Here is a 23,819-nt window from a genome sequence, read left to right on the forward strand (position 1 = left end):
AATACATTTCTGGTAAGTGATGTACTGCACTACTCTCTCACCATTTTACCAACATCCCTACGGATTCAGAGTTGAGGACGTTGTTTTTACTTACAGTATGCTTTTCAAATAATTATATTTCTGGAACAACGTGTGAGCAGCGCAAAAGGACACTAAAATGTCCTAAATTGGAGAACTTACATCAAGCAGACATGTGAACATTTCCATCACTGTGGACTTTCCTGACTTTTCACTTACACAAATGCACAGTACACAGTACATTAGTGTAGAGAGGACTGTATTATGATTGGCTGAGAGGAGAGATGACGCTCTGCTTCCTGCTTTATATAAACTCCCTGTCCTCTCTCTACAGACACACTGCTGATAATTTTTTCTTAGAGACACTGCGCAATGGATGTTTATTTCCTCTCTGGCTTTACAATGTACAGAGGAATAACAGGGCTGCCAAACACTTGCCTGGAAAGGTATGATGCTCATATTGCCATTTTTAAAGGTGTTGTGTGCTTTTTGTCTTAATAATTTATGCATGCTAAATCATGTGAATGCTTAACAAACCTCTGCTCTTTTATATAATATCAGTGAGGTCTTTTTTTTAGAATCCTGTTGTAAGAATCGTATATATTACGAAAATGTACATGTGCTGTGTATTAAATAAATGTTTTTTTAACATCAGGGCCAAACGATTAAAGGCATGCGTAGGTGGATTTCTGCAGAGACAAGACTTGAGCAGCCTATGCAGATATAGAAAACCGAGGTAAGCACAGTTATTGAATGCACTGGCTCCGCCTTATTTCATAACATGTTCCTTTTTGCATGATAAAGAGTGTATAGTCTCCTAATGTTTCTCTTCTGATTGGCTTGCGTCTTTGCAGGTTGACCTTGGAGGAATGTCTGATGTGGAAAGTGTCTTTTGAGAAGCTCCTGTCCAGCAAACGTAGGTTCACATTGTGTATAGTTAAAAATGAAACAAGTTAAAATGAAAGAGTTAAAGCAAATTATTATGATTAAATGGCACAAATATGATATAGAAAAATTATGGAATCAAGTAAAAAGCAGCCTCGTGACTGATGTGCACAGATGTGACTGGCTGCGTGGGGGGCTTTAATCTGATAAGACACGTTACACAACTGATCCTTTCTCTCTAACCCCATTTTTCTCCCTCTTATCAGATGGACTATATGCCTTCCGATCTTTCCTGGTGTCTGAGTTTAGTGAAGAAAACATTGCTTTCTACCTGGCCTGTGAGGACTTCAAAAGCACAAAGTCTGCGGCTAAGATGCCATCCAAAGCAAAGAGGATCTACGAGGAGTTTATCGGAAGTGAAGCTCCTAGAGAGGTAAAGACATGAAATGAATCACCATATCCTGCAGTATCATTCCTAAACTAAAACAAATGACAAGTAACAGTTCAAGACTGAAATAGTATTTTCTTGTAAAACGTATTCCAGTAATCTTTATTTTTTTTACAACTTTTTTTTTTTCATTATATATTGTGGACAGTTGATGTTTAAATTCACTTCTCATTCACTTTCAGGTTAACATCGACTATGAGACTCGAGACATCACTCAAGCCAACTTGAAAAGCCCCACAGCATCTTGTTTCGATATGGCCCAGTACCGCATATATATTCTCATGGAAAAGGACTGTTACCCACGATTCCTCAGATCCGCTACCTACCGAAATCTAGTCAACCAGCTCAAGATGAAGAGCGCCAAGGCGAAAACCAAAAAGGCCATTGCGATCAGACCAGCACATGAAGAAGAAGAACCAAAATGAAAAACATAGGTACGTTTTGGCTCTACAAAAGATGGAAGCTCGGGAAGAAGTGGAAGGGACCGGTGCGGATCCTAAAAAAAAGGCTGCTTGAGGCAGTCGGAGTGCCATGAGATGACATGTAATGGATTCAGAGTTCATCACTGCATTCCCAGACCCCATTTAATATTGTCCAAAAGAGGGAACAACAGAGCCACTGGTGTAGAGAGTTGCATCTTGCACGTATTCGGCACAAAAGATATGCCGATGGACTCTGCCGATGTATGCATATAGCATACTTTCAGCAAATTATGTTTATAGAATGGAGAAAAGTGTTTGATTGTTTAATGCATTCATTTACTTCATTTATTTATTTTTATTACATTAGCACTTTATTTTAATAGTCCACTAGACATAAGTAACTTTGCGCTACTACATGTCAACTAACTCTCATTAGAGTATTAGTAGTCCGTCTGCTTAATATCTGCTATCATATTATTTTGATGGTCCCCCAACTGGCGTTCTACTGACTACAAGTAACTTATTTATAACTTATTTTATTTAGTAACTTTTTCTACTAACCCAAATCCTAACACCTGATCTATAACAGTCTACTAATAGTCTACTAATACTCTGAGAGTTAGTTGACATGTAGTTGCATATAGATAGTACAGTCTAAAGTGGACTATCAAAATAAAGGTACCATGATACAGTGGTGTATCTAAATTTAAAGAATAAAATAATATAATGAAAACCATCATGAAAAAAAAAATGGTTTTAAAATGTTACAATAAAAAAAGTGATACCAGGGTAGCATCATGTAAGTGACAATCTGCCTGGACCGCTTTGAGGCTCAGCTTAAGAATGTTAAAAGTTGGTGTGCAACTATTTATTTTAAGTTATTTTAGTTTTATAAAGGTTTTTGTTACATAAATGTTCAATTCAAATGAATAAAATTTTGACTAAAGAAATAATGTGTTTTCTTTTTTTGACTCAGCCAAACTAAAAAAATAAAAATAAAAAACAGCTAACATGGATATGGGTCATATTAGAAACATATCTAAACAGCGTTTGTTCTGACAAATAAAAAATGGTTGTTTTTATTCAATGTGTACAGAGTGAACATGTAAGGCCCCAGTGCGCAGATATCTCACAGATGCTTCACTTTCACTATGAGGAAAACAGGCTTGTTATGCACATGACTGGCCAGACTGAGCCTGTGTTTCATATTTAACCATCGATGCCCACAAGCAAGGAGCAGCCTGAAGTGTAGGTTTACACAGTTGCCAAGGCAACTGTTTGGGCCTGGTTGCAAAAGCTGTCCACATGATTCTCTCAGCTCAAGATTAAACCACATCGTTCCTGCTGACAGTAATGAGAAAGTTCATCATCCAGTTAGAAAATCAAATACTGGAGTTCAGAAAGAGGAAATGCATTTGATAACAGCAGCCATAAAGATTTGTTAGCCTTTGTGTTTGCTAAGACGTGTAATGAAATAAAGGAAGGTTGTCTGAGAGCCGGCGTTTGATAAGTATTTGTAAATCTTGTCATTGGTTGCTTTCACACTAGACTATGCATTAAACTATATTACATTGCCTAGACAGTAATCGCATGAATATTATTATTGATCTACAAAAGCAATCACAATTTGTCGACGAAATATGATTCTACAACGAAACAATGGCTGAATATTTTAATTTCATCAGCCAAATGGGGGCTAGATGATGGTCCAGTAGATATACACCCTATATTCAACACAACATTAGACCCAAGCTCATCGGATGGATGGTCCTGATGATTAAAGAGGGGCTACATGTACTTGAGTTTTGCGTTCCCGTAGTAATTAGATCTCAAACAGGGTGATTTTAAGTATAAAAAGATACATTGCAAGGGCTAAAATGCTATACCTGTCAGTGGGCTTTTAGGGTTTACATTCCACAAACACACAATAAAACAAGAAAATCAATTTAAATGTGGAAAATAAATAAATAAATGTCCTTATTTAAGTTTAATTATTAAATTATATTATATTATATTATATTATATATGAGGTTTGTTATCATTACTAACACTAAAAATCATAACAAAATTATTACTATTCTAATAATATAAAATAAATATTAACTGAAATTTTATATATATATATATATATAAACTAAAGCTTATTTATTTCAGGTAGTTACCAAGGAAGTTTTTTTTCATTTCTGTTTAGTTGCAGTTGAAGTACTAAAATGAACTAAAATTAAATACTTAATTACTATATATAATTTATAATTTTATATAAAAATATTTAAAAAAAACTTGTAAAAATAACAAAAACACAACAAAATTACTAAACCTTTAACTAAAATTTAAATGAAAACAGAAAATATAAAATTAAAATCTAATTAAAAATATTAACAAAATCCATATATAAATGATAATAAAATAACACAATAACATGTTATATAAAACCTACACACACACACAAATAAATAAATAAATAACTGAATATCCACTGTAGGCTATATCATTATGGTAATGAATTTATAAGTGCACTTCATTTATCAGAGGTTTGAGTTGGCTATTTATATTCTGAAACCCTTTCCACTGCTGTTAGGCAAGCCAGTTAAAAATAAAACACATTTCATGGCTAAAACTGTTTACTTTGATTTGCATAAATGCACGAGGTTAATGCATTCAGATATGGCGATTTCCTCCTTTGACTTTTACAGTTATAGGCTACTTCATTGTTTTTGTCTTTAGCAAGCAATACTGAATGTGTGATAGTCGAATACAAATGTAAGAACCAAACATTGATTCTGAATGACTGTATAGGCCTACGCCTGTGTTGTTTAATCAAATCCATAAACCTACCAACTTGTTCATCAGAAGTGGGAGCCAGCGTTAAAAGGCCCATTCACAGACTACAGTGCATCTGACCTCAAAGTAAATTTAGTGTTGTTTGTTATCCCACGTCTTCATAGATGTTGAATAGAACAGAGCGAGTGATGAGTCAGACAGCAGCATGAAGGTCATCACCACACTGACTACAGCCAGATGCAGTGAAGCCTCAATGCTCACAGTCAGAGGACTCTGACGCACTAGCAGCAGCAACTGACAATATGCTTCACCTTGATGAAGCTTTCCTCGCATATTTATCAAGATAGCATTGCATTCCAGTGAATTGCATGTGACAAACTTTAATAGCATTTGTCTTCAATATATGCATTTTTACTTTATTTACAAGTAGAGGAATTTCAACCTGCTTTATTTCCTATTTGTAATTATTTACGCAACATTGCCACCTAGTGGGAGATCAGCATCAACACTGGATTCCTGTGTCAACGGATAAATGACCACTGCATAAATACACAATTATGTTTACAAGCAACATAAATCACATTTATTATTAATAATAATACATAATAATAATAATAATAATAATAACAGTGTTTATACTGTTTTATATTATTTTATTTATTTATTATGATTTATAATTAGGACTCTTAATAATAAATGTGTGAATTATACTTATAACATAGTATGCATATTTTAATTTAATTTATTATTAGGCATCTTAAGTGCATGGAATATAATAATATTATAGTTTATAATTATTTATTTTATATTATATTATTTTATTACTGGGGCTTTTATAAGTGTGAAATACTTATGCTTTATAATTATTTAATTGTATTATTAGGGCTTTTAAAATCATGAAATAAACTTATATTATAGTTCATAATTATTTTATTTTATATTTTTTCATTTTATTTTATTATTAGGGTTCTTAAAAGAGCGAGAATGCTTATATTATAATTTAGATAATTTAAATAAATGTTATATTATTTTATTACTAGGGCTTTTAAAATACTTATATTTTATATTTATTAAATATAATTATTAGGGCTTTTAAAAGCACAAAATAAACTTGTATTACAGTTCATAATTATGTTATAAAAAAAAAGTGTGAAATGCTTATTATAATTTAGAAATATTTAATTTGATTTAATAAAATAAAATAAAATAAAATGACATGACATTTTTTTTTTTTTTTTGTGTGTGCAAAAAGTTATTTTTAAGGCACTGAGTATACCCATGAAGCAAAGATGGCATTGCCCTTGTCACTTTCTCCAATTTCTTACTTTTTTTAGTTCCCTAGCATCTCATTCTAGGGAAATTCGAAAAGGTTTTTATAATGTGTGTCAGCAGAGGGCAGCATCTTGCAAAGAAAGAGGACAACCACAACAGATTAATAATAGTTAGGGGGCAGTCATGAGCCAGCATGTCATGAAAACAACAACATGAATTAAGCACATTAAACAGCTGCTGAAGACCTGAAACCTTTAGTAATTGATCAAAATAAATTATATAAATTAAATATAAATAAATAAATATATTTATATATTTACCATAACTAGTTTCTGTTCCACACCTCTGAAATATAAAGCAACCACATAACAATTGATTGAACATGCCAGTGACAATCACTATGAACCTTGTCAAAAGAATGCAGTCACTCGTTTGATGCAGCCTCAGATGACCCTTTGTGAGCAGGAAATTAAGGGACACTGTGAACACACGCTGAGAAACACATTCCCTTGGTGCGGATAAAAAATGAATAGCTATTCCAGGAAGATGTTACGAATCAAGCACTGTCCCGTCCCATCAAGTCACTTGTGTTTATGACAAAGACCCTCAGCCACTGTGACTCTGAGTCATTTGTTCCTCCCGGAACGCCTGCATCATCAATAATATTCTGGCTGGTTGAGAATATACTGAGCAGTGTGATTTTAATGGCAAGTTAACTGTAAACCCTTTATTATTACCTGGTGCTTGCACAGATCGCTTTTTAAATTAATTTACAGTTAATATATATTATAATCAAACTAATATGTAAGGGTCAGCCCCCTGCTGATTTGCAGTCTAAGCGTGGGAAATGGCTTGTTGTGGCTCCCCTGCGAAAAGGAAAAACTGTTCTGTCCACTGACCTTGTTCCTAGGGGCTTTGGAGCTTCCGTCTCCTGTGAATTAGAGCTTTCACAGTCAGTACGCCCTGTGCATCAGCTGCCATTTCTCATTTCTGTCATGTCATCATTGGAGTCCTCACTGTCATGGGAATTTTAAATATATATATAAAAAAAAAATTTTTTTTTAAATGTTATATGTTTTATATGTATTATATAATTATAATTTGTGTGGACTTCCAATCTGATGGTGCTTTTCCACCATTCAGCATTAAAATGCATAGCCTATATAAATTCATGCTGGCCTTTTTAGCAGGGTTTGATTTTCTAAATTACGGAAGGGAAAAATGAATTAAATAGGCTACTTCTGTTCCCTTCTACAACTCGGTGTAAAAACTGATTTCATTCTGCCTTTGGAAATTGTGCCTAAAAGAGGGGGAAAACAGGCCTGAAATGTGAAACACAATACAGATGCATTCAAGATGTTGGTAGCTTTTCAAACCCAAGGGGTGCAGTCCTGTCTCCATTACTGTTTAATAAGAATGCAATTTAAAAAATGTTATTCTGCACTGCCATTTCCATCCTTAACTGTGGCACGTAGTATTTATTACCTCTCCTCAGTTCTTTCCTGAAAAAAACCCCAGATGACCACGCACAGCCATCCACTTACATTTGATCTGAAATAGCATGCTGATCTGTTCTTCAGATCTGATCCAGGAACTTTTTGACAACAAGGAATGTTCAACCTGTTTTGGCCTCAGGCAGCATAATTGAGAACACATGCTGTTCGAAAAACAACAGGTTTAAAAGACATGCTTCATCGTTATAATAGTAGCATGAAACGCTTGAGGGTGAAATCTCACGTACGCGGGAGAAATTACATCTCAGGCTCATCATTATGCTCTGGGTGCGTGATTATAATTGAAAAGCATCAACAAAGCACATTTCTCTAATATTAAAGGCTGTAGTTTTGTCATTTTAATTTCACATTGGAAAATTGCACAATTCACTTTTAAATTATGCATTAAATTACACTGACAGGGTAACATTTTATTTCAATAGTCCACTTTACTATTCTACTAACTATAGTAACTTTGCAATATGTCAACTAACTCTCATTAGAGTTTGTCTGCTTAATATCTGCTAACACTATGGGCCCTATCTTGCACCCAGCGCAATTGACTTTGTACACCGACGCATGTATCATTCCTATTTTGCACCCGCGCACAGCGGACTTTTCCCTCCACAGACGCACGTCGGTAAACTAGGAAATACACTTGCGCTCCCTGGGGGCGGTTCAGCGCAAAGAGGAGGCGTGTTCCGGCGCAAACGTTCCCTGATGCTATTTTGCAGGTTTAGAAAACAATTCCGCCACTGACCAGGAAAAACCTAGTCTAAAGTCAGTGGCGCATTGCGCATGGTGCGTTGCCCTATTTTAAGGGCACATGCTTGGCCATAATCAATGTAGCGTGTGCACAACGCGCATACACTTTGATTCTCTTATCTACACAGAAGCAGCAGTTTTCATTTTTGCAAATCATACATTATTACAATAGATAGATAGATAGATAGATAGATAGATAGATAGATAGATAGATAGATAGATAGATAGATAGATAGATAGATAGATAGATAGATAGATAGATAGATAGATAGATAGATAGATAGATAGAGTGAGGAAAATAAGTATTTGAACACCCTGCTATTTTGCAAGTTCTCCCACTTGGAAATCATGATAGGGGTCTGAAATTGTCATCGTAGGTGTATGTCCACTGTGAGAGACATAATCTAAAAAAAAAAAATCCAGAAATCACAATATATGATTTTTTAACTATTTATTTGTATGATACAGCTGCAAATAAGTATTTGAACACCTGTCTATCAGCTAGAATTCTGACCCTCAAAGACCTGTTAGTCTGCCTTTAAAATGTCCACCTCCACTCCATTTATTATCCTAAATTAGATGCACCTGTTTGAGGTCGTTAGCTGCATAAAGACACCTGTCCACCCCATACAATCAGTAAGAATCCAACTACTAACATGGCCAAGACCAAAGAGCTGTCCAAAGACACTAGAGACAAAATTGTACACCTCCACAAGGCTGGAAAGGGCTACGGGGAAATTGCCAAGCAGCTTGGTGAGAAAAGGTCCACTGTTGGAGCAATCATTAGAAAATGGAAGAAGCTAAACATGACTGTCAATCTCCCTCGGACTGGGGCTCCATGCAAGATCTCACCTCGTGGGGTCTCAATGATCCTAAGAAAGGTGAGAAATCAGCCCAGAACTACACGGGAGGAGCTGGTCAATGACCTGAAAAGAGCTGGGACCACCGTTTCCAAGGTTACTGTTGGTAATACACTAAGACGTCATGGTTTGAAATAATGCATGGCACGGAAGGTTCCCCTGCTTAAACCAGCACATGTCAAGGCCCGTCTTAAGTTTGCCAATGACCATTTGGATGATCCAGAGGAGACATGGGAGAAAGTCATGTGGTCAGATGAGACCAAAACTTTTTGGTCATAATTCCACTAAACGTGTTTGGAGGAAGAAGAATGATGAGTACCATCCCAAGAACACCATCCCTACTGTGAAGCATGGGGGTGGTAGCATCATGCTTTGGGGGTGTTTTTCTGCACATGGGACAGGGCGACTGCACTGTATTAAGGAGAGGATGACCGGGGCCATGTATTGCGAGATTTTGGGGAACAACCTCCTTCCCTCAGTTAGAGCATTGAAGATGGGTCGAGGCTGGGTCTTCCAACATGACAATGACCCGAAGCACACAGCCAGGATAACCAAGGAGTGGCTCTGTAAGAAGCATATCAAGGTTCTGGCATGGTCTAGCCAGTCTCCAGACCTAAACCCAATAGAGAATCTTTGGAGGGAGCTCAAACTCCGTGTTTCTCAGCGACAGAGAAGATCTGTGTGGAGGAGTGGGCCAAAATCCCTCCTGCAGTGTGTGCAAACCTGGTGAAAAACTACAGGAAATGTTTGACCTCTGTAATTGCAAACAAAGGCTACTGTACCAAATATTAACATTGATTTTCTCAGGTGTTCAAATACTTATTTGCAGCTGTATCATACAAATAAATAGTTAAAAAATCATACATTGTGATTTCTGGATTTTTTTTTTTTAGATTATGTCTCTCACAGTGGACATGCACCTACGATGACAATTTCAGACCCCTCCATGATTTCTAAGTGGGAGAACTTGCAAAATAGCAGGGTGTTCAAATACTTATTTTCCTCACTGTAGATAGATAGATAGTTTATTATAAAAGCATACACCTAGCTTACACATTTACCCAAATTATCATATAATAGGATAATAATCGCTGTTATAATAGGAATCTGCCACAGAACAAGCATGCCTGCTCTTAAAGGGAATGTGAGATATCACTCTGATTGGTTTATTTCACGTTATGCCCAAACCACACCTATGAATAATGAAGCTACTTCAGACCAACCCATTTTAGATTTGCGTCGGGCGCAAGAGTCATTTATCCTGGCGGTATAATAGCAACAGCGCCCAAGACCTGCCCACAACTTGTGTTTCGCGCTTGATACTTGCGTTTCAGATCGTTAAAATAGGGCCCTTTATTTTGATGCTCCCCCAACAGACATTCTACTGACTATAATGTCAACTTATTCTACTAACCACCTAATAATCTACTAATTTTTAAATAATAGTTGATGTGTTGTTGCAAAGTTACTTACAGTTACTAGAATGTCTGAAGTGGACTATATAAATAAAGTGTATAATGCATGGTTTCTTGAATGTTCAATATAAGTGCATATTTTTTCTCTACACTAATCACAAGTCATATGTGATCACCAAAATGCAATCATACAAATATAAATGTCTGACTAAGATTAATCACAGGTCATATGTGATCACCAAAATGCAATCATACAAATATAAATGTCTGGCCAAGAGTAGTGTATTCCCCATTTCCCTTCACTTTCAGCCAAAGTTTGTAGATTAAGAAGGTCCATAGGGTGGGATATATTTATGGTTCCCACGGTGAGTGTTCCGTTTGCTGGCTATCGCTTGATGATCTAAGAAGTGCTAAACCAGACAGCACAGATTATCCATGATGGATTAGCTTCAACGTCAAGTTTGGTTTGGCATCTCTTTATCATCCAAATTTAAGGCTTTTGCTTGCATAGTCACTTTATCAGGACCTTCCCTGTCTGCATCAATTGCATTGTCAAAAGTCTTACATTTAAATGTACGCTAATTGTTATCTTAACTAATAAAAAAAGTTTATATACTGTACAAATGTTTTAAAAAATACATATTTATAAATATTTAATAGCAATATTAAAATACAGTGAGAGAATTCATGACAAGCTCTACTCTAAATAAATAAGGCTATGTACTTCACACAGCCTCATTTTCTCTTTCTTGGTAAAAGACTACCAAAATTTGTATAAATATTTAGCTTCCAGGCCGAATTCTCTATAATTTACACAATTTTTCTCAGTTGTAAGTAATTTGTTTTTCTAGGGATGGAACGGGGAGACTTTGAGGCCATGTTATTTGTCCTTTTTCCACTCAATATGCAGTTATGTAATGGCTCAGATTAATTCAAAGCAAATAATTTATGCAAAGGACTCTTCCCTTATTAAGCCGGGGTCCTCCGGAAAAGCCTTCGCAAATAAACGATTTAATGTAATCAATTTATGCTGCTGTGGGAACATTATTTTAATTTCCTCTCAAGTGACTTGTGCTGGTGCACTGTGTGAAGACAAACTCTCAGAGGCCTGTGCCCTGCATCATGTCAAGTTTATGATGATGGAAGTTGCCATAAAGATCACAGCAAAGCTGTTTGGCTGGTCCGTGTGTGTAACATCACTTTAAGCCCTCTGTCTAAGCATGTTCCATTTTCCATCCTGAATGCAAACCAGAACATGATTTCAACAGGTCCTGTTTGATTCTTTTTCATAAGATTTTCCACTGATTTTCAGCTCTTCTCTGGCACTGATGTGCATGGATCACATGCAGCCTTCCAGTACAGAACCTGAAAGGGTCGGTAATCTGACCCATGCAATATCTGACACCTGCCTCTGAAAGGTTTTCGACACTGATGCTTTCCAGATACAATCAGCACCCATAATCTCAGCTGGCCAAGTGCACTCAGTGCACTTGCACAGCATGACAGATGTGGCTTCATTACTTGGCCTTGTTCTGCAGCATCCTGTCGGAGGACATTCGTGTCACAGAGTATGAGCTTACCTTTGTGTGGCGATGTTATAGGCAAGGAGTTTAGGATCACACTTAAAGGTGCCCTAGAATTTGAAATTGAATTTATCTTGGCATAGTTAAATAACAAGAGTTCAGTACATGGACATGACATACAGTGAGTGTCAAACACCATTGTTTTCTCCTTCTTATTTAAATCTCGTTTTTGAAAAACACCCCTGAAAAATAGGCGAATCTCCACATTACACCGACTGTGACGCAACAGTCGGGATCAATAATATGCACGCCTCCAAAAATTTGCATATGCCAGTCCATGTTCAATGCCAGGCGGAACTGCGCCCTCCCAGGAATCTATAACGTAGGCTACTTTCACTTTTAAAAATGCATCATAACCGCGCGCGCGATCTGCTTGCAGTCGTCGAGATGGATGCATGTGTGTGGGAGAAATTTGGAGTTATCTGAAGAAAATATTGTGAAAGGCTTATTTGCTGCATGCATTTTCGTGTTGGATAGCTGCAAATGTGGAACTTCATCGCCGAGGAAGCACGCAGATAACTGGTAACAAACCAAGCAGTTCTATCGAACAGTATTTTTCAAATTTAACACTGTTAAGTATGTGTGGTGTGCAGGGCGTGTTTGAACCCAAAATTGTCAGATGTAGGCTAGACGAAATTGCGTGGCATATAGTGTTGTAGCCGCGTCTGTTCTATTAGTAAAATGTGATAAGGCTACTCAGTTTTGTGGTAACGTTAGCCATGTTCTTCATGTACCGGCCTTTTGACAGCTTCGGCTGAAGTTGTCCTTGTGTTAATTGTCGTGTAATAACTTCTGTATGACCTGGCAATAAACATTTTTGTAATTGTGTCTAAAATGTGATTGGCTAAACTTATTTTATTTCGGGTGCGGGTCGGGTGTCGGTTCTATTTTAAGCGGGTTGGGTGTAGATTTTAATAAGTGCTGCTGTCGGAAAACAGGTCGGATGCAGTTTGAAGCACTGCGGGTACGGGCGGGTGCGGATTTACAAAATCGGACCCGTGCAGGACTCTGATGTACGGTTGAATGCCTAATCTCTCCATTGTCACGCTGGACATCAGGGACCTGTTTGCTGTCACTCTGAGCTACTGTAATGAGCCCGCAGTGAAACAGCCAATCAGAGCAGAACTCCTCATTACTATTCATGACCCTTCCAAATAAGGTAAAAACCAAGCGGCAACATTCTAATCTGAAAAATTAAGCCTACCCGGAAGTGCGAAAAACTGCAATACATCGAAAATCCGCTAGGGGCAGGTCCCAAAAGGGAGCAAATGTCCATAGACCCCATGTTAAAATGTCCTTTTTCACAGCATAAATTTATGTTTTTACAGGTTGGTCCCATGGACTTTTATTGTATTTTTCGATAGGTTCCGAGTGCCTGACAACTGTGAGGGGGGTGAATTTTTTTCTAACTTGTTAGTTTAGATCGTATTTAGATATAAAATGTATGACAAATAAGGGCGTGGTTAACTTTGATTGACAGCTTGATTGACAGCTGATAACGAGCATAGGCTTAGATTGATTTAGTCATTGAATTCAACATATTCTGTACAACTGTGTCTTCAAATTGCTGATATAGCCTAACTAATTTAGCTGATTCCTGCTGTCATCACAAATGTTTTGTTATGAATAACAAAAGCAGGTTAATATAGTTTGGTCTGTTTTTGTTTAGCCTAACTTTACTTACTACTGTCATGATGGAAACACGGAAGCAGTTTGCAAGTAAAACTCTCTCTCTTTATTGAGTAATAGAAATGATGATAGGTACAGTCCAGAGAGAAACAGGTTAGTGGCGCAGGGACTTCGATGGTCAGATGAGTGCCGTGATGAGAAGTGCTGATGTGACGTGACGAATCCAGAGTGAACATCCACAGGAACATGAACATGAACAGGAAACGAAGAAGGCACAAGACTGGAACGAAGACGGGATCAACACAACCGGGACTCACAAACAACGATCTGACAAAGGAGATGAGAAATGAGTGAGTATATATAGGTGATGAGATGAGCTGCAGCTGGTGACGGGAGTGATGAGCTGGATCGCTGATGAGCGTTAATAAGCCGGCACGCCCACACAATCAGCACACACACACACACAACAACAGAACACGAGACAAGAAAGAGACATAGGATTTATGAACCGTGACAGTACCCCCCTCCCTAGGAACGCCTCCTGGCGTTCCCAGACTCCCTTACCTGCCGATTGTAATCATCGATAAGGGAGTGATCCAGGATGTCTCTAGCTGGTACCCAACTTCTCTCCTCCGGACCGTAACCTTCCCAGTCCACCAAGTACTGAAATCCGCGTCCCCTCCGTCTCGAGTCCAGAACACGATTGACCGAATAAGTAGGTTCCCCGTCTACGAGTTGCGGTGGGGGGGGGGGACCGGGACTGGCGGATTAATGCGAGCAAAGAAAACAGGCTTAATTTTGGACACATGAAAGACAGGATGAATCCTCCTGTACACTGGAGGGAGATTGAGATGGACTGTCACCGGACTAATGATTTTAGTGACAGAGAACGGGCCAATGAATTTAGGTGCAAGCTTATTAGAAACGGAGCGGAGAGGAATGTCCTTGGTAGAAAGCCACACTTTGGAACCGACGATGTATACGGGAGGCCTACACCGGTGGCGATCGGCTTTGGCCTTAGTGCGCGCCCCCACTTGGAGTAGAGTCTCACGGGCTCTAGTCTAAGTGCGGCGACACCTCTGGACGAAGGCGTGGGCGGAGGGGACCGCGACTTCGGATTCCAGCCTAGGAAAAATTGGTGGCTGGCCTGGTACCCTACACTACACTCAAACGGTGATAGGCCCGTGGATGACACTGGCAACGTGTTGTGGGCGTACTCCACCATAGACAGTTGCTGACTCCAAGAGGAAGGATTCTTGGACACTAAACATCGCAACGTTTTCTCCAAATCCTGGTTGGCTCGCTCAGTTTGACCATTGCTCTGGGGATGGAACCCAGAGGACAGACTGACAGTCGCACCCAGGCATTTACAAAACTCTCGCCAAAATTTGGACACAAATTGGGGTCCCCTGTCAGAAACCACGTCCGTCGGGAGGCCATGTAGCCGAAAGACGTGGTTAACGACTATCAATGCTGTCTCCTTGGCTGAGGGTAATTTGGGCAAGGGAACGAAATGGGCCGCCTTCGAGAATCGGTCCATCTCGGTCAAAACTACCGTGTGACCCTGGGAGGGTGGGAGGGCGGTGATAAAATCTAGAGCGATATGGGACCAAGGTCTCGAAGGCACCGGCAGCGGTTTAAGTAACCCATCTGGAGGTCGATTGGAAGTCTTGCCCGTGGAGCAAACTGAGCAAGCCGAGACAAAACTGTGAACGTCACGAGCCATGAGAGGCCACCAGAATCGTTGCTTGACCAAAAATTTAGTGCGATTAACTCCTGGATGGCAAGCCACATTGGAACAATGTCCCCACTAAATAACGCTGGACCGTAAACCCTCAGGCACAAAAAAACGATTCGGTGGACAACGGGCCGGAGGCGTTACCCCTTCTAAGGCCTTCTTGACCTTCGATTCGATCTCCCATGTGAGTGTAGGGATGAATAGAGTCTCTGGTAAAATGCACTCGGGAGTAGACGGGCGTTCGGAACGGTCAAAAATACGCGATAAAGAGTCGGGTTTGATGTTTTTGGAACCCGGGCGGTACGAGAGAGTAAAATCAAAACGACCGAAAAAAAGAGCCCACCGAGCCTGCCTGGAGTTTAGTCTTTTAGCAGTCCGAATGTATTCCAAGTTCTTGTGATTGGTCCAGACGATAAAAGGTACCCCCGACCCTTCTAACCAGTGGCGCCATTCCTCCAATGCTAACTTGACCGCCAACAACTCTCTGTTGCCAATGTCATAATTGCGCTCGGCAGGGGATAAACAATGAGATAAAAACGCGCAAGGATGCATCTTGTCGTCTGAAGGAGAATGCTGGGATAGCACTGCACCTACCCCCACCTCTGACGCATTGACCTCCACCACAAACTGACGTGATGGATCAGGGGTTATCAGGATGGGGGCTGAAACGAAGCAACCCTTCAGTTTGGCAAATGCAGCCTCGGCTGCGTCTGACCACCTGAACGTCGTTCTGGGGGAGGTCAAGGCAGTCAGAGGTGCGGCTAGTTGGCTGAAATTGCGAATGAAACGCCGGTAGAAATTGGCGAATCCCAGAAACCTCTGTAGGGCCTTACGGGAATCTGGGTTTGGCCATTCTACCACAGCCTTGATCTTCTCAGGATCCATACGCATTCCCTCAACCGACACGATGTAACCTAAAAAAGGAACAGACTGTGCATGAAAATCGCATTTCTCCGCCTTGACAAAAAGCCCATTCTCTAGCAACCTCTGGAGCACTTGTCGGACGTGCTGCACATGTTCCTGGAGAGACGAAGAAAAAATGTCGTCCAGGTAGACATATATGAACTGATCCACCATGTCTCGCAGCACGTCGTTGACAAGTGCTTGGAAGACCGCTGGGGAGTTGGACAGCCCGAAGGGCATGACCAAGTATTCAAAGTGCCCCCTGGGGGTGTTAAAGGCGGTCTTCCATTCATCCCCCTCCCTGATGCGGACCAAATGATAAGCATTACGTAAATCCAATTTTGTGAAGATAGACGGTCCCTGCAGGGACCCGTCCTTCTTCCCCACAAAAAAGAACCCCGCCCCCGCTGGAGAAGAGGAAGGACGGATGAACCCCGTTGGTAGAGAATCAGAAATATATTTCTCCATAGCCTCCCTCTCAGCAGAGAGTGAATATAACTTGTGTCCAGTATGTAAAAGGAGATGGTCTCTGTGTGATTGCCTGATGTGATGAGGGTGATGTCTTCCGTGATGAATGAGATGGTGGGAAGTTCCTGGCCGTTGAGAGCGTGTACTGAGATCTTGTGTGTGAGGGGTCTGAGGGGAACTTGGAGTTTGCGTGCGAATGTGTGATCCATGAAATTACCTTCTGCCCCAGAATCCAGTCGTGAAGGTGAGTTGACCATCTCAGTCTTACCGGAAGGAGAGTAGATGTGGATGAGGTCTTCTCGGCGGAGATCCCACCCGATAGTAGCCTCATACTTACTATCGGGCTGGGCCTTTTAACGGACAGTTATAGGCAAAATGACCCGCTCCTCCACAGTACATGCAGAGGCCCTGGGACCTCCGCCTTTCCTTCTCCTCCCAGGAAAGCCGAGCTCGCCCCACCTGAATGAGCTCGTGATCGTAGAAAGGGCTGACCGCGTCCCCGCCTCCAAACCGTTGGCCCTCGAACCCTCCTGTGGGACGACTGGGCTGAGTGCGGCGATCCATTCGCGATAACCGTGCGTCCACTCTCAGTGCCAAAGCAATCGGGTCGTTGAGTGATGTGGGAAGGTCCATGGCATAGATTTCCTTCTGGACGCGGTCAGCCAGCCCATGCAGGAACATGTCCCACTGCGCCTCCTCGTTCCATTGACTCTCCGCCGCTAGGGTCCGAAACTCGATCAAAAAGTCAGATACGGACCTCTCTCCCTGTCGCAAATCGGCCAGCATCCTTGCTGCCTCTCTTCCAGCGACGGCCCGATCGAACACCCGTTTCATTTCGGCGGAGAGATCCTGGAACGAGGCACAGCATGGATCTTGATTCTCCCACACTGCTGTTCCCCAGAGTGCCGCTCTCCCAGTCAGTAGCATCAACACAAAGGCGACCTTGGCTCGCTCATTATTGAATGTCCTGGGTTGGAGAGAAAAGTGCATGGAACATCGTGTTAGGAAAGCTCGACAGTAGTTGGGTTCACCTGCATATGACTCGGGAACTGGTAGGCGGGGCTCCGACTGGGAGGGGTTCTCTGGTGGTGGTAGGGGAACCGGCGGTGTGGGGGGCGCAGTGGGAGCTCGCAGATGTTGGAGCTGTTGGGTGAGCTCGGACACCTGCGCCACTAGAGCCTGAACAGCGTGAGCTGTATCGTTGAGGTTCTTCTCCTGGGAGTCCATTCGAAGTATGCTGCTGTTCACGAAGTCTTCCAGCGATCCGGTGGAGCTACTCGCTGCTTCCATTGAACGGTCAGATCGTTCTGTCATGATGGAAACACGGAAGCAGTTTGCAAGTAAAACTCTCTCTCTTTATTGAGTAATAGAAATGATGATAGGTACAGTCCAGAGAGAAACAGGTTAGTGGCGCAGGGACTTCGATGGTCAGATGAGTGCCGTGATGAGAAGTGCTGATGTGACGTGACGAATCCAGAGTGAACATCCACAGGAACATGAACAGGAAACGAAGAAGGCACAAGACTGGAACGAAGACGGGATCAACACAACCGGGACTCACAAACAACGATCTGACAAAGGAGATGAGAAATGAGTGAGTATATATAGGTGATGAGATGAGCTGCAGCTGGTGACGGGAGTGATGAGCTGGATCGCTGATGAGCGTTAATAAGCCGGCACGCCCACACAATCAGCACACACACACACACACAACAACAGAACACGAGACAAGAAAGAGACATAGGATTTATGAACCGTGACAACTACAGGGGCCCTCATTCTCTCAAATACCATTTTATAGGCCATTTACTGGTCAATAAATATTATGTTGTGAATAATCAGCTTTGTTCTTTTGTTTCCCCAGAACAACCATTACATTTCTAAAATAATCTGAACATTTCAGTTGCAACATTGAATTACAGTAAGTTACCTGCACCACATGCAAGTACTTTATTACTATGAACTTTCTCTGTGTGAAATTGTATTGTTTGACTGTGTACTTGTGTTTTTTAATCAGTTATTCTCTGAAAATCTTCCCTCATGCTCTCAAATCTCATTCATTTTACTCAGAAAAATAATATCACAGGTTTGGTTCACAAATAATGCTATGCATTTTTTCTTATCTTTATCATTTGCATTTGAATATAAGACATTTTAACTCTGAATTATAACTTCAAGTTTAGTCTTTTTCGACAAAAAAAAGGAAAAAGCTATTATATGGCTTCAGAAGACTTACAACACAACCCATAACACATGAGTTGTGAACTCATTGATTATTTTTAGGATCTTTTCTGGGACATTTTTGGAGCTTAACCATTTTTACATAAATTGTTGCATTGAATTGAACTAGACAAGTGTACATAAGTATGGTTTCATGATTGATTTACACAATTTTTTTCTGCTTGTGTTTCATGCAGTGAAAGCGAACGGTGACTGGGGTTGCATTATGCCTGAGATCTGCTTTTGGGTTCCACAAACAGAAAGCCAAACAGGTTTGGAACGTCACAAGGCTGAGGAAATTATTTAAATTTCACAACTATCACTTTAATAACCTTACTAACAGTAAATGTTGTACTTTGCAGGGATCTCAGTAAGATGAAATACAAGTTTGAACAAGAATAAAAATCCTCCTGACCTGAAAATCATTGAAGTGCCTGGACCATCCACCAGAAAAGAGGAAAAACAAACGGAAAATGAATCTGCTGTACCTTTTCACTTTTCTGACTCTTTAAGTACCTCACACCAACTTGGTCCCATAGTGACATTTTTGACCACAAACGAAATTGCTGATCATGTGGATTCTTATTGAAATGACTGGAATTCACCAGTGAACATTCACGGAACAACAGATAATTTTACTGCACCTTAATACTGTTTCCAGGTCGAAGCCTCTACTTCTACTTCCTCTATCTTGTTTCATGAGAATACTCAACAACCATTTATGAGCACTGTTGATTCAAGTCACACATTTAAGCTTTTCAAAAGCCATAGTGTACATTACAGTCTCCAATCTAACGGCATCCCAGACTTCAACATTTTATGATTCAAAATAGCTGAATAACTAACCATCAGAGATTTCGGTATAGAGATAAAGGTTAGGATTATAATTTTCAGGAATATTACTGCACAATGAGTGTATATTAGCACTGTTTGTTTGTTTTTGGCATCTGATAGAGCTTTTGGACTTGGAAACAGTGATGTCAGACTTACCATTGGACTGAAACACAAATGGTTTAAAGTTAAGTAAAGATGGACATTTTTAATTAGTCAAAATTTAATTTTTTTACATTGATTTATTTCGTGGAACATATGTGTTTACATGCATTTTGTTGAGATGTCTTTTCTTGTTTATCTATTGTAAATACATGGTTGATTATTCATGTTGCTTATGTATTATACTATTTTTTTGTGTATTCATTGATATTAATCTATAGTTAGCTTTTTTTCCCATGTGCATGGAAGTGTATGTATAAAAATGAATATCAAATATGTAATAAACAATTCTTATTTTGTATTTGGTTCAATTTGTTTATTATAATAGAAGTCAAAGGTAACCATAGTAACAACAAGAAATTAAATATTTAAAAAAAAAATGAAATTTGGTTCCTGGAGGCACCCAAAGTGGTTCCACACAGTGCCTAATATAAGAGTTCCTCAGGAAACCTGTGTGGTTCTTCAGAGAACCACCCCTTTTTAAAGGGTGCCTAGAGGATCTACAGACGGTTCCGCCGGTGTGGCAAAGTGAAGAACCCCAAAAGGTTCCTCCAGGCACCTTTTATTTTTACAGTGTGTCTTACATGCTCACAGCAATGTCTGTGAATGTATTGGCAGTAGCAAGTCTCAGTATTTGCTCTGCAGCGGCGTAGCAGATATACATTAACATCGCCATATCCATTACCATTACCATGCAAATCTCTTAGAGAGTTGACATGACAGGACTCATCAAATGATAATCAAATAACAAAATAGCATTATAACCGGCATATATCTGCCACAGTGAGCTTATTGTGCAAACTTTGGCTGCTATCTCTTTAACGAAGGAGGTCTAAACCAGACATGATGGATTAGCTTCAACGTCAAGTTTGGTGTGGCATCTCTTTATCATATTGCAGTGTGGACATTAGCAGAAGAACATTATTTGCATCATATTCATCGTCAAAAGTGATGAAGACGTTAGCTTTAAATGGTATCTGAACATGATATCCAGCAAGTTAATTATAATAATTCCATTGGCGAATTGGGTACTAAAATAACGGCGCATATTTTGCAATGTATTAGTCTGTCTTGATATTACAAAAGTTGCAGCTAAAAAAAAATATTTTTCAGTGGGGAAGAATTTTGATTTCTTAATTCCACAGTTTGATTCCTCCTAATTTGAACCCTTAAAGAACAAATTCAGTACATTCTGGAGTACCATGGTTCGCATTTCTTTGTTAATACTCAAGAGTCCTCAAAAAAAACAATTGTATGGGGATTATGTAACATGGTTTGTGGATTATTAAAACAGTAGAGAAACTCGTTCAACCATATCAAAAAACTTTTGAACACCAGTCCCTAGAACAATGTTATGAATTAATCAGTTCCTTCCGCTGTGTAATTTTGAAGGAAATGACTTGCCAAAGCATTAGCTACGAGTCTAAACAAACCGCTTGGACTGAGACAAAAACCTGCGATTAGGTGATAATAGTGTTTGCAGAAATTCCTGCTGGCACATCACAGAAAAGCTTTGCTTGCATGCCTTCCTGTCTGGCAAGCATGTCTATTAGGTTAATACTGTTTAATTTTGCTGAAGGCAAGAGCAATTGTTGTACACATGCCCAATCATTGTACATAAATGGTATCTGAACCTGATACCCAGCAAGCGCACCGAGAGAGAGCCCTTATACGGAGTTTTGATCATTACAATGATTACCCGAAAAAAGACCCATTTTTATAGTAAATGTGTCAGATAGCTCTAAACAACCAAAATAACTCCATGAAAGTGCATACAGTGACCGTATAGGCTACTATGTTACAAAGTATTGTTGCTTACGTTTATCTTTTTTTAGTTTACATTGTTTTGATACTTTAAGACTCTCTTGTATAAGGTACTACATTTGGTTTGTACATTAAACAAGTAATAAAAACTCGGTGAGTGTTTTAGCGCAATTTTCTCACCTCATGGGATCACAACACTAAGAGATAGTAAATCTTTTCCTGGATTTTTTTTGTGCGTTCCCGAGATTAGACCTTCCTTAACATAATGCCGAAAACCCGAAGTCTCTAGGTGGTCTGGTTGAGGAGTAGATAGAAGTGCAAGATTGGTGCGCACAGACGCACAGAACAGAAATCATGAGTTAACCAGCGCAAGTTCTATTTAGTACAAAAATTGTGAGTAGTATAAATGAAATTTGGACGTACTACATATGCCATGTTGTCACTGTCATGTGACCTACTGCGTCAGTTGCTTCATTTTACTGCCATTCATATACTGTTTATCGCCTATATCAGGGTTCACCAAGCTAAACTCTGCAGGACAGCGGCACTCCAGGACCGAGATTGGTGAACCCTGGCCTATATAGTATGGAAGAAGATGGCTTGATTCTGATTGATTCCTAATGTTTTCTGTCATCCTCCATGACAGCATCCAAAAGCTTAAAAATTATGCCTTCAAGTCATGTCGAATCCAATGAGAGTTGTTGCCTCGCCTTTATCATCTGATACATTTTTGAAGGCAGCATATAGATATTTCCTTCTCTGCCTTTGATATCCCACAATCCTGTGCGTTCCATTCCGTGACAGTTCAGCTAAAAAGTAAAGATGGCTGAAAGTTAAGGCTGGTCATCAGTTTGTGTGTTGGCTAAATGTTTGTTTTTATCAACGTTTCCACTTTTGATATCCTTTCTAGTGAGAAATTACTAAGTAATTAAATAATAACGTAGTTATCAACAAAGCTCTCTCTATTTTGTAGATCATTAAACTGTACTCAGAAGTCTAAAAGAAGATTTTTTTTTTCTCTGTGTGTTTCCAAAAAAAGGAAAAAACACTAACGTGCAACAAGTACGTTGCAGTACTCAAGGAGTGCTGAAATGAATTACTCATCATTAAAATCATTTTATAAAATTTTATAAATAGCTATAGCCTATAAGTCATATATCCATGCCTCATTCATTCATTCATTCATTCATTTTGGCTTCATTATGGCTTATAACTTTTGGCATAAAGTTAAATATTTGTCATACCTGACCAGAAGATGTTCAAATAAATGTCACATTAAGGAAGTTGTAGAGTGTGTTTGAATAATTACGAATGAGACAACACAATGAGCCCAATGGGCGGTTGAAATTTAAAAGGCTGATTCGCGCTTCAGGGCAGTGACTGTCACGTTTTGAAGTGTTGTGTTTCTGTTTTTCTGATTATCTCATCAGAGGTTACCCTCATTAGTTCATTTGTATCACCTGTGTCTTGTTAATTACCCTAATTTGTATCACCTGTTTTCAGTTCATCTGTGTGTATTTAGTTTCCTCTGTTCAGTCTGTCCTTGTCGGTTGTTAGTTGTATGTAGAGTGTGTTATCTGCCTGTATATACCTTTTTGGATTATATCTTGGAATTAAACTCTTGCATTGAAGCTCTCTGCCTTCCTCACCTTCTTCCGCCTGCACACACCTGTGACAGAACAACCGACCCAAAAAAAACGACGAACATGGATCCAGCAGTGGCCCTCCTGTGTTTACACCAGGGGAATTGCCCCCTGGATGATTATGTCCAGGACTTCTGTGAACTCTCTCACCAGGTGGATTTTAATGACTGTTTTCGAATGGGACTAAATGAACCCATTCGTTCCAAGCTTCCTGGGGGAAAGGTCCACTGTTCCCTGGCCCAATACCTTGACTATGCCTTGTTGTTAGGTGGTTCATCATTCACGGTGGGTGTTGTGGATGAGGAACCACTTCATGTCATGCCTGCTAGGTCTGGGTCTCTTCACATCAAGCCTGTCTGTCACATTTTGAAGTGTTGTGTTTCTGTTTTTCTGATTAGCTCATCCGTTTCCCTGGTTACCCTCATTAGTTCATTTGTATCACCTGTGTCTTGTTAATTACCCTCATTTGTATCACCTGTTTTCAGTTCATCTGTGTGTATTTAGTTTCCTCTGTTCAGT

The 23,819-nt window shown here is 39.7% G+C and overlaps 1 protein-coding gene across 1 annotated transcript; it reads left to right on the forward strand.

Moving 5' to 3' along the window:
* The first annotated feature begins 310 nt into the window (after positions 1-310).
* On the forward strand, positions 311-2,756 carry rgs16 (regulator of G protein signaling 16). Its single transcript, XM_084127751.1, has 5 exons — positions 311-464; positions 674-754; positions 873-934; positions 1,170-1,336; positions 1,534-2,756. Exons 1-5 carry the CDS (start codon positions 391-393, stop codon positions 1,774-1,776), a joined length of 627 nt encoding a protein of 208 aa, XP_083983877.1. The 5' UTR covers positions 311-390; the 3' UTR covers positions 1,777-2,756.
* Positions 2,757-23,819: the final 21,063 nt, after the last annotated feature.

Source organism: Abramis brama (assembly GCF_963993115.1).
Source record: "Abramis brama genome assembly, chromosome: 11".
Taxonomy (NCBI): Eukaryota; Metazoa; Chordata; class Actinopteri; order Cypriniformes; family Leuciscidae; genus Abramis; species Abramis brama.